The 17071-nt window shown below is 34.5% G+C and overlaps 1 protein-coding gene across 1 annotated transcript; it reads right to left on the bottom strand.

The window, feature by feature from the left end:
* Positions 1-11750: 11750 nt before the first annotated feature.
* Positions 11751-13978, bottom strand: LOC104109510 (transcription factor MYB1R1-like). Its single transcript, XM_009618839.3, has 3 exons — positions 13589-13978; positions 12947-13155; positions 11751-12370 (listed from the first exon to the last, which is right to left on the bottom strand). Exons 1-3 carry the CDS (start codon positions 13842-13844, stop codon positions 11957-11959), a joined length of 879 nt encoding a protein of 292 aa, XP_009617134.1. The 5' UTR covers positions 13845-13978; the 3' UTR covers positions 11751-11956.
* Positions 13979-17071: the final 3093 nt, after the last annotated feature.

Raw genomic sequence — 17071 nt, 5'->3', positions numbered from 1 at the left:
CTCTTTTTACTACCTACGGAGGGAGAGAGAGTAAGGAGGTTTATTGAGGGACTCACTCACCCTATCAGACTTCAGATGGCCAAGGAGACCGGAAGTGAGATCTCTTTTCAGGCGGCTGCTAATGTCGCAAGGAGGATCGAGATGATTCTTGCACAAGAAAGAGGGCAGAGGTCCGTTAAGAGACCCCGTCAGTTCGGTGGTTTCAGTGGTGCCTCGTCTGGAGGCAGGGGTAATTTTGGTAGGGGGCATCCTCCCAGACCGTTTCATTCAGCACTTCATGTATCTCCCGGTGCTTCAGGGAGTCGCGGTCCTATTATGCCTTACTCTGGTCAGCCAGCATTTAGTGCACATTCAGCTCCTATCAGTGCACCACTACTCCAGAGTTACTATAGTGGTTATCCGGCCCATTTGGGTCAGCTTCAGCTTCAGCAGCCACGGCATCAGGATGGGTGCAATGAGTGTGGGAACATTGGTCACATCAGGAGGTATTGCCCTAGATTGGTGAGTAACAGATCTCGGCAAGATTCTCGTGCCATCATACCGGCACTGGATGCCTCACCGCCTGCTCAGCCAACTAGAGGTAGGAGTCATGCAGCTAGAGGTGGAGGTCAAGCTATTAGAGGTAGAGGTCAGCCAGTTAGAGGTTGTCCCAGGGACGCAGTTCATTGTGGTGGGGCCTAGCCCCGATTTTATGCTTTTCCAGCTAGGCCTGAGGCCGAGTCATCAGATGTTGTGATCATAGGTATTATTCCAGTTTGTCATATAGATGCTTCAGTTCTATTTGATCCAGGATCTACTTATTCCTATGTGTCCTCCTATTTTGCTTCATATTTGGTTGTGCCTTGTGATTCTCTGAGTGCTTTTGTGTGTGTATCTACACCGGTGGAAGACTCTATTATAGTAGATCATGTCTATCGTTCGTGTATGGTTACTATTGGTAATCCTGAGACTAGTGTGGATCTTCTACTTCTTGATATGGTAGATTTTGATATCATTTTAGGTATGGATTGGTTGTCCCCTTATCATGCTATATTGGATTGTCATGCCAAGACAATGACCCTTAGTTATGCCGGAATTACCTCGGTTAGAGTGGAAAGGAACTCCTGGTCATTCTGCCAGCAGGGTTATTTCTTATATGAAAGCTCGGTGTATGGTAGAGAAAGGCTGTCTAGCCTATTTGGCTTATATTCGCGATCCCAGTGCAGATGTTCCTTCTATGGACTCAGTACTAGTTATTCGTGAATTTCCAAAAGTATTTCCTGCAGATCTGCCGGGGATGCCACCCGACAAAGATATTGATTTATGTATTAATTTGGCTCCAGGCACTCAGCCCATTTCAATTCCATCATATCGTATGGCCCCACCGGAGTTGATAGAATTGAAAGAGCAGTTACAAGACTTGCTTGATCAAGGATTCATTAGACCCAGTGTCTTGCCATGGGGTGCACCAGTATTATTTGTAAAGAAAAAAGATGGCTCTATGCGGATGTGTATAGATTATCGGCAGTTGAACAAGCCACTATCAAAAACAAATATCCGCTGCCAGGAATTGATGACTTATTTGATCAGCTTAAGGGTGCCAAGGTATTTTCGAAGATCGATTTGAGGTCTGGTTACCATCAGTTAAAGATTAGGGCATCTGATGTCCCTAAAACAGCTTTTCGAACTCTATATGGGCATTACCAATTCCTAGTGATGTCATTTGGGTTGACAAATGCCCCATCGACATTTATGGATTTGATGAATTGGGTGTTCAAGCCTTATTTGGATTCTTTTGTGGTTGTATTCATTGATGATATCTTAATTTACTCCAGCAGTCGAGAGGAGCATGAGTAGCATCTTCGAAGTATGCTTCACACTTTGAAGAATAATCAGTTATATTCCAAGTTTTCAAAATGTGAGTTTTGGTTAGACTCAGCTGCCTTTTTGGGGCATGTTGTATCGGCAGAAGGCATAAAGGTGGATCCTAAGAAGATTGAGGTTGTTCATAATTGGCCTAGACCTACTTCAATTACAGAGATCCAGAGTTTTCTGGGTTTAGCAGGTTATTATCGTCGGTTCGTGGAAGGGTTTTCATCTATAGAAAGCACATTGACTAGATTGACCCAGAAAGGTATCCCATTCAGATGGTCAGACGAGTGTGAGTTGAGCTTTCAGAAGCTCAAGACCGCTTTGACTACGGTGCCAGTGTTGGTATTACCTATACGTTCAGGATCGTATACGGTATATTGTGACGCATCTCACATTGGGCTTGGTGCATTATTAATGCAAGATGGAAAGGTAATTGCATATGCGTCGCGGCAGTTAAAAGTTCAAGAGAAGAATTATCTTGTTCATGACTTAGAATTGGCAGCCATTGTTCATGCGCTGAAGATTTGGAGGCATTACCTCTACGGTGTCTCGTGTGAGGTATTTACTGATCATCATAGCCTTCAGTATCTATTCAAACAAAAGGATCTTAATTTGAGACAGAGAAGATGGTTGGAGTTGTTGAAAGACTATGATATCACCATTTTGTATCACCCCGGAAAGGCCAATGTGGTGGCCGATGCTTTGGGTAGAAAGGCTGTGAGTATAGGCAGTCTTGCGTATATTCCGGTTGGTGAGAGGCCATTAGCTGCAGATGCTCAAACTTTGGCTAATCAGTTCGCGAGGTTAGATATTTCGGAACCCAGTCGGGTTCTAGCTTGCACAGTCGCTTGGTCTTCTTTATATGAGCGCATCAGAGAGATGTAGTATGATGATCCCCATTTACTTGTCCTTAAGGACACGGTGCGGAACGGTAATGCCAAACAGGTTGCTGTGGGGGAAGATGGGGTTCTGCGAATGTAGGGTCGTATTTGTGTGCCTAGTGTGGATGGGCTTCGTGAATTAATTCTTGAAGAAGCACACAGTTCCAGGTATTTTATTCATCCAGGTACCGCCAAAATGTATCAAGATTTGCGGCAACATTATTGGTGGAGGAGAATCAAAAGGGATATAGTTGCATATGTAGCTCGGTGTCTGAATTGTCAGCAAGTTAAGTATGAGCATCAGAGACCTGGTGGTTTGCTTTAGAAGTTGGAAATTCCTGCATGAAAGTGGGAGCGTTTCACTATGGATTTTGTTGTTGGGCTCCCACAGACTCAGAGAAAATTTGACGCAGTTTGGTTCATTGTGGACATATTGACCAAGTCAGCACATTTCATTCCAGTGGCAGTTATCTATCCTTCAGAGAGGTTAGCTGAAATTTATATTCGTGAGATTATCCGCCTTCATGGTGTGACCGTGTCTATTATTTCAGATCCAGGCACGCAGTTTACCTCACATTTCTGGAGGGCTGTACAGCGTGAGTTAGGCACGTGGGTGAAGTTGAGTACAACATTTCATCCATAGACAGACGGACAGTCAGAGCGCATTATTCAAATATTGGAAGATATGCTCCGCACTTGTGTTATTGACTTTGGAGGTTTTTGGGATCATTTCTTGCCACTTGCGGAGTTTGCTTATAATAATAGCTACCAGTCGAGGATTCAGATGGCTCCATATGATGCATTATACGGAAGGCGATGCCGATCGCCAGTTGGTTGGTTTGAACCGGGAGAGGCTCGGATGTTGGGTACCGATTTGGTACAGGATGCCTTGGATAAGGTCAATATTATTTAGGATCGACTTCGCACAGCTCAGTCTAAGCAAAAGAGTTATGCCGACCGTAAAGTTCGTGATATTGCATTCATGGTTGGAGAAAGAATATTGCTCCGGGTTTCACCTATGAAAGGTGTAATGAGGTTCGGAAAGAGGGGCAAGTTGAGCCTTAGGTATATCGGACCCTTTGAAATTCTTGAAAAGGTGGGTGAAGTAGCCTATAGGCTTGCATTACCACCTAGTTTATCAGCGGTTCATCTGGTGTTCCATGGGTCTATGCTCCGAAAATTTCATGGTGATCCATCCCATGTGTTAGATTTCAGCTCTGTCCAGTTGGACAAAGATTTGACTTACGAGGAGGAGTCGGTGGCTATTCTAGCCCGGCAGGTCCGACAGTTGAGGTCTAAGAGTTATCCTTCAGTTCGGGTGCAATGGAGAGGTCAGCCGGTAGAGGCATCTACCTAGGAGTCCAAGTTGGACATGCGGAGTAAATATCCATACCTTTTCTCCAGCTCAGGTACTTTTTCTAACTCCGTTCGAGGACGAACGTTTGTTTTAGAGGTGGAGAATGTGATGACTCAAAATGTCATCTTTAAATTTAATAAGAAATTCTATATTCTAAGACCTCGAAAAGCACCACTTATCATTCCTCAACTTGCGTACGCAGTCCGTACAATTTTTCGAAAAGTTTTTATGTGAAAAATGGATTAAAATGTGAAATAGAGCTTTAAAGCTCAACTTAGTTGACTTTGGTCAACAATTTTAGCAAACAAAACTGGATCAGTGTTTTGACAGTTCTGGTAGCTCTGTATCATGATTTGGGACTTGGGCGTATGCCCGAAATTTAATTTGGAGGTCCCTAGCTCAAATTATGACCATTTAACGGAACTAGCAATTTAAAGGCTAAAGATTCTAAGTTTGACGACGGGGTTGACTATTTGATATCGGAGTCGGAATCCGATTCTGGAAATTTGAACAGCTCTGTTATGTCATTTATGACTTGTGTGCCAAATTTGAAGTCATTCCGGATTCTTTTAATATATTTTGGCACGAGGTTTGCAAATTGAAAAGTTTAAAAACTCAAAGTCCGAATCGAGGTGTGAATTGCAATTTTGATGTTATTTGATATGATTTGAGACCCTGAGTAAGTCCGTATGATGTTACGGTACTTGTTGGGATATTTGGATAAGGTTCCGAGGGCTCGGGTGAGTTTCGGATAGGCCATGAGATGTTTTGAACTTAGAAAATTTTGTTGGTATAACTGAACTTGTTGCATGCCTCTGATCTCGCAATTGCGAGATCAGGCATCGCAAATGCGAACCAAGCAGGTATGGCAATTGCGAGATTTTTATCGCACTTGCGAAGAAAGCCTAGGCCAGCAGTTCTTGCAATTGCGAGTTTATCTTCGCAATTGCGAAGGGCCAATTGTCGCAAATGCGACATAATCTTCGCATTTGCGAAGGAAGCGGGATTGTGAAGGGCATCGCAATTGCTAGTGTTTCTTCGCATTTGCGAAGCTCAGGTCGCAATTGCGACACCTGCAGCTGAACAAAATGACTTTTGGATAGAATTTTTGATTCATTTCCCAAATCTTCAAAATCTAAAAACCTCAAGAGGCGATTTTGGGCGATTTTTACGGGAAAACAATAGGGGTAAGTGTTCCTTATCCTATATTGATTATATTTTATGATTTCATACTCATTTATATTATGAATCCGTGAGTTTATGGAAGAAAAAATAGATTTTATCTAAAATCTTCCAAAAACGAAAATTTAAGATTTGAAGGTCCATTTGACATCGGAATTGGATAATTTCTGTATGGTTGGACTCGTCTCGGAATGGGTGTTCGGATTTCCTAAGATTTTTCCGAGATTTGAGACGTGGGTCCCATTGTCGAATATTTTAATGAATTTCAGATTTTATCCGAAAAATTAGTAAATTCATATGGAATTAACTCTTATTATTCGTTTTGAGTATATTGAATTGTTTGTGAATAGATTTGAAGCTTTCGAAGACAAATTTAAAAGGAAAAGTTGTGGTTGAATAATTGATTGGAATTTGCAATGCGAGGTAAGTGTCGTGGTTAACCTTGACTTGAGGGAATAGAACCCTTAAATTATTTGTTATGTGGATTGCATGTGAACGACGTATAGGCGAGGTGACGAGTGTCTATACATCGTCAAATTAATTATTTGCGTGCTTACTTGAAACATCATAAATTGTTTTAAATCATAAATTAATTATTATAACAATTATTTCTCTCATATTCTTTGTCAAACATTAATTCTTGAAATCCTGCATTAATTGTTACATGCTATTTGAATTATGTGTTTTAATTGTTATTTGACATTTAGCATATTAAATATTAAATTGCCTATTTTCTCCATGATTTCCATAATAATTTGCTATTTGTCATTGTTTATTTCATAATTAAATCATAAATATTGTATGCTTGTTGTCTTATAATTTTATATTAATTATTATATTTATTGAAAAACTTTCTCCTATAAGAATTGGTAAATGAATATATTGGAGGAGCGGGTTGCACGCCGCAACAGAATTGATTATAATGAATATATTGGAGGATCGGGTTGCACGCCGCAACAGACTTATTAAAAAGTCCATATTGGAGGATCGGGTTGCACGCCGCAACAGACTTATTAAAAAGTTGACATACATACATATATATATTGGTGGATCGGGTTGCACGCCGAAACAGACTTGATTAAAATGAATATATTAGAGGAGCGGGTTGCACGCCGCAACAGAACCGACTGTGAATATATTGTGAAAGCGGGTTGCACGCTGTAACAGAACCGAATGTGGATATATTGTGAGAACGGGTTGCACGCTGCAATAGAATTGAATGTGAATTTATTATGAAAGCGAGTTGCACGCTGCAACAGAATTGATGGAAATGATAATTGGTTATGACTGCTGAGTTGGCTTCAATTATTATGAATGAGTTACCTGAATTATTTCTATTATTGTTGTTGTTACTAATATTGCGTACAGGTTAATGTAAGTGACCCGCCTTAGCCTCGTCACTACTTCGTCGAGGTTAGGCTCAACACTTATTGGTACATGGGGTCGGTTGTACTGATACTACACTCTGCACTTCTTGAGCCGATTTTGGAGTTGGTCCCAGCGGCGTACCATAAACTTGCTCGGATTTCAGCTACCAAAGGAGACTTGAGGTATAACTGCATGGCGTCCGCAGTTCTGAAGTCTCCGTCTATTTTACTTTAGCTGTGTGTTTATTTCCAGACAGCTTTATTTTATTCAAACCTTTATTTGTATTTATTCTAGAAGCTCGTGCACTTGTGACATCAATTTTGGGATGGTATTTAGACACCGCTGTTTTTATGAATTATTTCACTATATTTCAAATTTTTCTTCCGCATTTGTTTTCTTGTTATTAATAAATTTAAAATTATTTTTAAAAATAGATAATATTATTCTAACGTTGGCTTGCCTAGCAAGTGAAATGTTATGCGCCATCACGGTCCGAAGTTGGAAATTTCGGGTCGTGACAAAATAATATCATCAAATTCAGAAGGAAATCTTATCTTAATTTTAAATAATATATCGTCTGTAGCCGATCTCGTCCCAAGTCGCAACTTTGTTTTCTCAATCCTTCTCATCTACGACGGTATCAAAGGCAGAGAAGAAGAAATCGACGGACAAGGCACATTAGCAGAGGATTCCAAAGGCCAGCAAGAACTCAACGATGGGAGCAGAGTGAAGGAAACCTAGACTAATTATATCACCGGAGTCCGGAGCCGCCGTTGTAGGTCTAATTTCTTTTGTTTCACGTATTTAAAAGTTACGCATTAGGTTATAGTTTCCTTCTTTAATTGTAATTATCGGTAATTGCTTATTAATATTGCATCATTTAAATCAAAATGTCATAATTTTCTCACAATTGTTATCAAATGTCATTATGTTAGCAACATTTTTTAATAAATGTTACAAAAGTAATTAATTTCTGACATTTATTATAAATGTTACCAAATAAATGTGGCCGTAGTGAGGAGAGACAAAGGAGAGAAGAATTAATTGAAGAGATGATGAGAAGTAGTGTTGGATCAATATTCTGATCACATATTTTTCTTTAGGTTATTATCTTTAGGATTTATGTCTTAGGTTATTTGATAAAAATAAATAATTGCTCTAGCTAGGGTAGTTGTTTTAATTTCAAAGGTTCGAAGTAGCCGGTAGAAATGTTATTCGGCTTATCATGAAATGAAATTCGTTTTTTTATATGTATTGTTGCTTTTGCTTGTATGATTTGTGGTTATTTTATGTTGATTGTTCTCCAATTCTATTATTAACATGTCTTTCTATGTACCTTCTGTTATGCATTCAGAAATTAATGTAAATAGGCTATTACAGATATTCTTTATGTAACTAATTGTTTGTTGGAGGCCCAACTCTTATTGCACCCTTCCTAGAAGGTGACTATGCAGAAACTGGAAACTTTTTGCTAGTATGTAAATTGTGTGCGCGCGCGTGTATTATATACATATATAATATGCATATTCTATATTTTTTTGGCTAACGAATGCAATTAGTTTCGTCTGACCGGTCAATTTTATATTTTTTCCTTAAAATAGGAATGACAAAATCCAGTCTGACCCAATACCCATATACATAAATTAAAATAATACTAACAGCTTGTTTGGATGGTTGTTACGTATCGTTTCATAATGTATTGTATCATACTGTATTGTATTGTACATTATCATTTGATAAATACAATATTTGGATAGATTGTGTCGTTTGTCATTATTTCATGATATCACGTACCAATAATATGAAGAATAAACTTACAATATTATAAAGAACAATTATGATACAAGGTAAAATTATTATATAAAAAGTTAGGGTAAATGATAAAATAAAATTATTTAATAATAATGAAGGGTGAGATTTAGAGAAAAAGACAAGGTAACGACGCGACCACACTAAATCGGTCGTTACATAAAGTGGCACATTTCGTCATTATGTAACGACGGATTTAACGATACGATACAATAAAATTTAAGTAACAATCAAAACAAACATCGTATTTAAAGTAACAATACGATACAATACAATGGGTAATCCAAACAAGCTATAAAATTTAATCATTCCCCCACAAAAAACTTAGTTTGGAATGTATGAGTTTCTAATAAATAAATAAAAAGAATAAAAGGTATAATTAGAGACCACTTGAAACAAAAATGATATTAATTTGAATGAAAATCTTGAAAAGAAAAATAAAAGATAGAAGTATTGTATTTTGAAGGATTCACTTCTAGTGTTATTTTAATTTATATATATGGGCATTGGGTTGGGTTATGTCATTCTTATTTTAATTGTATTTTATTTATTAGACTGAAAATAAAAAATAAAAAATGGTGGAATAAGAAAATACCACTGAAAAAGTTATATTTTTCTGTCACTGTGATTTTTGTATGAGTTAGTAAAAATTTTATGATTATTGTGTGAGAAAATATAGTTATATGACTTCGGTGAAAAAAATTATCCTTATATGAATTTTTACCTATCTATACTATATTATAAACTTATTCACCCCTCATAGAGGTGTTATTACTTAATTACATTAGCATATACGATTTACCATTTATGTACGAAATAATATATTAGACTCCAATCTTACCCATTTTAGGCTTCATTCTTCTCTTTTTTCTTCTCTCTATGGATATTTCTCTCTTAGTTCCTCTTCGATTTGGCTTTTGTAGATGAACATGCTCGGAAATTTGAAGAATGGTGAGGAAAAGTGATTCAACTGGTTAAAAGCCATAGAATACATACACGAAGCACCAATACAAATGGGTTACCAGAACCTTTTTTAGATGAATAAACAAGGCATTGTCAATAGGAGTGACGTTTGAAACTAAACTGGAACTAATTGACCGTATAATTAAAACTAAACTGAAGTTGTTCAGATATACATGAGCTTAAACTCCATTGATAGCCATTAAAAAGCTTAGAAGCTTTGAATTCGAAAATCAAAATTTGCAAAATTGTTATTTGTTTGGATTGGGTATTGTTGCAAATGATTGAAAATATTCTTTAGGATTTATATCTCAATTTTGAGAGAACTTGGTGAAGATTCGAGGTGGTTTTGATTGGAATTTCAGATTGAAACTCGAACAAAAAGACATAAACAAATTATATATATTTTGTATGTCGAGTGTAGAAACGATATATAAAATATCTACAACTTACATAATTGTAAATAAATTGTATGTAAATTGTAGTTTTGACTGAATTTTATATAAAAATTTGTATTTAAATTATAGATAAATTATAGATTTTGACCGAATTTATATTTATTTTATAAAAAACTTTAGTTTACCTTCTGTAAATATGAAAGCTTAGATAAAACCAAGTAAATAAGTACAAACAAAGAATTCACACATTTTTTAACTTAATCAATTCTACAAATTGATCGAGCTGAAAGCTGACGTGAAAATTCCCTAGATAATAGGTAGCCAGCTAGTTACGAGAAAAATGGCAATACTAGCTAGTGATAAAAGCTTATCGAAGTCAGAATCCAAACAACAGGTGAGCAAAGAACCAAAGAACCAAGCAATTAGAACCAAGCAATTAGAGCAAGGGCGGCTTAATTTGTGGTCTAAGGTCAATGTTGATTAGAGGCCCTAAACTTTATTTTTATTTTTTTAAATCACACACACATACACATATATATATATATCAAGGGCGGCTTAATTTGTGGTCTAAGGTCAATGTTGATTAGAGGCCCTAAACTTTATTTTTATTTTTTTAAATCACACACACATACACACACACACATATATATATATATATATATATATATATATATATATATATATATATATATATATATATATATATTTGAATTCTATTTTTTTAATATTTTGAGATACAAAATTATTAATAACTTTTTATAATCGATCTCTCCTAAAAATATTTTGGACAATATTAAAATAGTTTTTAACTCTTTTATTTTAGTTTTGAACAACTTGATTCATATTTTTCGTGGCATATTTAAATTCTAATAAATGAATAAAAGAAATATATAATAACACTTAAAGTTATAATAATAGAATTTAATTCAAAAAAAATGATGACTTGATTTCAAGATATTTTTTAGCTCCTTCAATAACACAAAATATTTAAAACTTCAGGAAAAAACAAAAAAGAATGCACGATATATGATATCAATAGTACTTTTAGGCTATGTGGGTTTTCGAATAATACTACTTCTACCAAGTTATCAGCCTTAAACCCGAAAAAAGCAAGAAAGAGAATATATAAGAGTATAAAGTTATGCGAGCGATCAACTCTTGAACAAACCAAGAAAGAAAATGAATATTGTAAAAATATAATTTAGTATTACATATTTTCTAATAAAATGGGTAAAAAGTGGAATATAATAATCACTTGTTAGATTTTTTGTTCATACAAAAAGAAGTTTGAAAGAAATTCACATTTATAAAAAGTAATACGATCACTTCAATTGGTTACACATCTATTCTTTCCTTCTATAAAAATAATATCTAATTTTCAAGGTAAAAACTACTCATTATTTTTTTAAAATAACCTATAAACCTATTTTGATATTAAAAAAATGGGCCCCAAATTTGAGGACATCAATCAAATGCTTTAGAAGCTTTACCCTATAGCAGGCCTGGAGCAAGGGTACCACCATTCTTGTAAACCATTAATGTCAAATCAAGAAAACCAACGAGAATTATAATTGCAACCCACCACATGGACGACACTCTTAACCCAATCAGGATTTTGGATAACAGTATCACATGGCCATAACTCATACATCACCACCCACATATATTTACAGGACCACTCTCCACTACGTCAGTGCAATGAGAGAGGACCAGATTCCATCCACGTTCATCAAATATCAACGATAAATTTTGATTGTGCTTTTTCAATTGAAAACTTTCATTGCATTCAACTGTGACCTCATTTAGTATTTTACCTTAAGAAAATACTAAAGGTGCTGGAAAGGAAATTACCACCCACTGATATTAGCTACTAATAGGGCTGAAGTTATTCAATGTTCTTGTTTTTTCCCTTAACCACGGACAAAATAAATAAGGAAGAGGCTATAGTAAAATAATACTAGTAGCATTAAACAGGTAACCACAAGGCATGACATATTTCTGGTCTGTACAAATCAGGACCAAATGTCTAGTCAATTAATCTCTCCTTAAATAAACATTCCCTTAATATAATTATGAGTGCAGCGTACCCACTCTTGTCCTATTTTTACTTTCCATATTGCTTTCATTTTTTTCTCACAGATCCTTCGATCTCATGCCACACTAATGATGCTCTCTCCATTACTGAAGCTTGGCATTACTTTAAATGCCGAGTGGTGTCTAGTAGATGATGCTTGTCCCTGATCAAGTGACAAGGATAATCTCAGTGACAATGGTTCGACTTCTGAGATCTGGTTCACGTTAAGGTCAAATACTGTTGATGGATTGGGCATTGAAAGCATAGGAAGAGGGCGAACTGGCGTATACGAATTCACTTGATTTCGTTGCAACAGAGTTGGACTTTCTCTTGACTGATCAATCTGTGCTGGTAACATGATAGGTGCCACTGGAAATGCATTGGTTTTGGTAGCCTCTATAGTAGTAGGCAATGTTGGTGATGATGCTACAACTGGTGGAACTGGGATTTCTTGCTTATTTTTTCCCTCTTCTATTGGCATAGCTGATACCTGTTTGCCATAGAAAGAGAACCTTAGAAATTGAAGTCCAAAAAACAAATAGCATCACTAAAAATCTGAGTGGCGGAGAATTCAGTCAGTGTTCATAAAATTTGATCTCTTTTGAAAAAGCAAGTATAAAAATAAGAACTTGACACCAAGGAAAAATCTTTTTAAAGCTTACACTAAAAAGTACTTCAAATTCTCAAGGCACAACAGAAAAAGATGCAAACTGAAAAAACAACAAGAACAGCAACAAGACCCAGCAGGCCAGCACCAATATCAATTCAAGAAAAGGAAAAACTTACAATGAGAATTAAAATACTACCTCTGTTTAAAAAGAGTGATAGGATCGACCTACAAAAATCAAACCATCTAGTTTTCTCCCTCAATAATGATATCAGTTCCTTTATTTTATCTAAAACAGTCAACACACAATGGCTTACCACCTAAACAAGTGATTTCAACTAGTACAGGGTTAAAAGGAGAGAAAAAATATAGTTAAAAGAAATTGTTTTGACTTTTCGTTAATAATAATGGTGAGATAAAATAAGTTTGATAAAGGAAGACATGATTGAGTGCAAGTACCGAGTCAGTGGTGATATCAAAGAGGCTAGATCGGCGGCGACGACGGTTGAGGTTGCTTCGTCGGAGGAAGTACTTCTGAGCATGACTTGCAACCTGTGTCGGTGTACGTGTCTTTACGAAGTTTCTAGAGATTCCTCTCCAGTCTCCTTTCCCCACTTTCTGCAATCCTAATAGGAATAACTTGTGCTCTTCCTCCGTCCATGGTACTCCTTTATACAAAACCAAAACAACCGCAGCTCCATCAAAAATCAATCTTTAGGGGAAATGAACTTTTGTACAAGATCTAATTTTTTCTATGATTCGACATCAATTTTTGAAGTTTTGTTTTTAAAAATAAAATTTACATAACATAAATCACAACTTTTGTATGGTTAAACAATACAAATTTGACTCTGTACCAAACAAATTAGGAAGAAAGTATAAATAAAACAATTGTGCAAAAAGAGGGGACACGATCGATGAATCTACTAGAAAGTTGACTCAAGAGAAACATTAATTGCCCAATAACGGAGAGAAACAATTGAATCAAAGACGAAAAAAGAAATTCTGCAATTGTAAAAAGCGGAAAATAACATCAATTTTTCACGAAAGACAATCAATAATTCGATAGCAAAAAGAAAATAATAGGATGAGAGATCTCACCTCGCTTACGCTCGCGACCGCTGTTGGAGTGGTGTTGAACAGCGTCATCTGCAGAGGCATATCCTTCCTCAGCCACTTTAGATGTATCAGCGCTGTTGTTAGCATTTGGCTGTTCGTACTGTGAGAGATTGTTCAAACTGACGCTCTTCCTCATAGGATCCACTTTTACTCTCACACCAAACAGCATGATTTCTCCTCCTACGCCGCCGCCGGCCACTACCTCCACCGACGATTCATCGCAACACGCGCTCGACATCCTTATCGAAGAATCCACGAATCAATCGACCAAGTGATAGATATCTGTATAAACACTTTTGCTGTATCGTATATAACGCTTCACAAGAGAGAGCCGTACACTTATTGAAAGGAGCGAATAAAGCGGAACGGAGAGGTGTATTGAGATTTGGAAATATATAAAGGGTGCTGACAAGTGTGATTTGGACAAGGACCACTTACGAAAATTTAAAAATTAAAAAAAACAAAAAGATTTAATTTGTAATTACGATCTAACGAATTTCAACATGGTAAATGGATGTGGAAAATGTTTTCTAACCTTTCAATAATTTGAATTTTGATGGATGTTTCTGCACAATTAAAAACGTTCAAATATTTTTTTAAGCAATTGAAAAAAGTTTAAATATAATTCTCTGTGGCTTCTACCATGTCTACTACTGTCAAATTGAAATCAATTTTTCCACGGTAAAAAAATCCTTAGTTACAGCAACATAATGAGTCATATTTTAACAACGAAGACATTTATAATTCAGTAAATAATACTCCATCCATTTTAATTTATGTGAACATATTTAATTGGGCATAAAGTTTAAGAAAAGAGAGAAGATTTTTAAATTTATGGTGTAAAATGAGACACATATATTTTATTTGACTATAAATCATTGCATAAAGATAAATTATTTCCAAATAAGAAAATATATCATTCTTTTTGGTACGGATTAAAAAAGAACCTAAATTAAAACGGATGGAGTAGTATTCTATTACGTATTATTACTATTTTAATTTGTCATTTTATCATTTAAATTAAGATGCTGTGATATTAATGATAATGTTTCTCTCGTGTGGCTAAGGGTAACTTTATTAAGCTTTGGAGTTTGAGAGGAACACGTGGCGATGAATTGACGGTTTATCCGAATCTTCGGTGTCGAGCTGAGTCTGATTTTATTGGAAGTCTAAACCAACTCATTTCTGATATGGTATTTTAATATAGATATAGTGTACCAGTCCTGATATTGGAAAATTTTTGTGGGATTGAGTTTTTTCTGCCAAAATAGAAAGAAAAAACAATTATACGTACTCATATCGAGTACAATATGTATTCTTATCAAGTTCTTAACATGTAAAAAATGGTGTCTTTTTCTCACTTTAATGTCAATAATATTATTCATGATTCAAACAATTTTTTATTCTATGAACTTTTGCTTATAAATATAATGATTTATATTTTTCTTTGTTCTTACTGTTTTATTTTATGTGCATTGTCACTATTTGAAGAGTCAAAAGTAAATAATTATAATATTTTAAATTATTAATTCTCGTGATTATATATTTGATTCATCTTCGTTACATTTGTTGGGTATGTGAATAAAATTTCACGTGAAAAATAAAAAGAAAAAAAAATTTACTTATAAGAAGTTATATATTTTTAATGTGGTGTGATGTCTTTTAAGAAAAATCCTACCTGCTTGTTTCAAAAACAGACAATATCATATACTGTATTAAGATTATCTTAGGACTGTTTTAGGGTATCGATATTTATGTACGAAGAGAGTAGTTATGCATATCTGTTTGTTCTTTTTTTCTTTTGGCTTTGATTTTAATGGCATCAGCCAAGATAATTGTACTGAATTTTGACTTTGTGGCTACTTGTTTTGTCGGAATTGGTTTCGGGAAAGCAATAATTACTAAGGTCATTATTTCGTCAGATATTTAATTGGATGCAAATTCCAATCACCATTCAGAAAGTCTGTATCATCATTAATTCTCATCACTTTATGTGTGTTTTTTTTTATATTTTTCATCTGATGTTTGCTTGACATTTACTAGACCAAGTAAATTATCTCTCCACGTATAGGAGTTTTACTGCGACATAATAAAATAAAGCATAAAACTTATTCGCAGAATCACGCACTTTTATCAATTGTAATTAATTATGTATATGACATTGATTATAAATTTATTAAATTAGTGTGATACACTTTTTTTTTTACAATTAGCTTTAGTGTACGTGTGTTGCACGTGTGTATCGCGTCAGATTCTTTATATTAGCTCATCCATAATTTAAATATTTAACTGTCATTTTAATTTTATCCAATGAGAATCAAAGCGTAAAAAATGATTATCAAAGCGTAAAAAAATTGACATGATTTTCACTTTTGGAGATTTGTGTTTGTAAAATCATTAGTGTTATTGCCTCTTATCAATCACTTCACTTTCTCTCTCATTCTCTCTTTCTATTGTATTCTTAAATATTTGTTAGTAATTTGTTCAAATTATTGATCAATGTACTTTTTAAATATTCTAGTAATAACAATAATAGTAATAATTTTTATTATACTTGTTAAAAAAATTAGGAAGAAAGAATGAAAATACATGTATGAACCTAACATTTGATCTGGGATAGTCTATTTAATCAGAATAAGAATTTAATGGTATAAAATCAATATTCTCATTAAAAGAAAAATTAGGAAGAATGAAAACACATGGATAGCGCCTGCTCTTGGATATCTATTTAATTAGGATCAGAATTCTAAAGATATAAATTTCTTAGGTGAATTAAGTTCCTAAATATTAGGAATTTATATAATTCAAAGAAGGAAAGATTTAATAATTAATATTTTAGTTGATTTGAAATTTTTAAATATTAGAAAAATAATTAAATTATAATTATAATTTTGTCTAATGTGAAACCTATTTTTATGGATAAAAAAGGTGAACGACATTTCGATAGGGGTTTCGTGCTTTTAATATGGTATAGATAGATATATAATTCTAATGTCTTATCATAACTTTGGTATATGAATTGTGTGTTTGCTTTAGTGGCTCAAACATAACAAAATAATATGTTGACTTGTAATCAAATATATCATGTAATAATATTATGCTCTTTATGACCTTAAAAAATAAATTCTATTTCCTCAAATACATAATATGAATTTCATCTTATTCCTTACTGAAATTTAAGTGAAGAATGCGAAAAATAAAAATAAAAACTCCATATTATTAGGTTTAATTATCATACGAATAATTTAATTGGATGGGTATTGTTTAAACCCAACAACATATATTTCTATAAAGAAATAAAATGATTATCATAAAAAATTAAGATAAAATATTAATATTTAGTATTATTATTCTAACCATATGAAGCCTTCATAACGAAGGTATTGTAATGTAATATAATTCTAGAAGGGTATACAAGTTTATTTCATGTAAGTTTTAATGTAAACTCAGATAAATCATTACAAT

This window comes from Nicotiana tomentosiformis, chromosome 6 (assembly GCF_000390325.3).
Source record: "Nicotiana tomentosiformis chromosome 6, ASM39032v3, whole genome shotgun sequence".
Lineage (NCBI taxonomy): Eukaryota > Viridiplantae > Streptophyta > Magnoliopsida > Solanales > Solanaceae > Nicotiana > Nicotiana tomentosiformis.
This window is presented reverse-complemented; position numbering and strand designations above follow the sequence as displayed.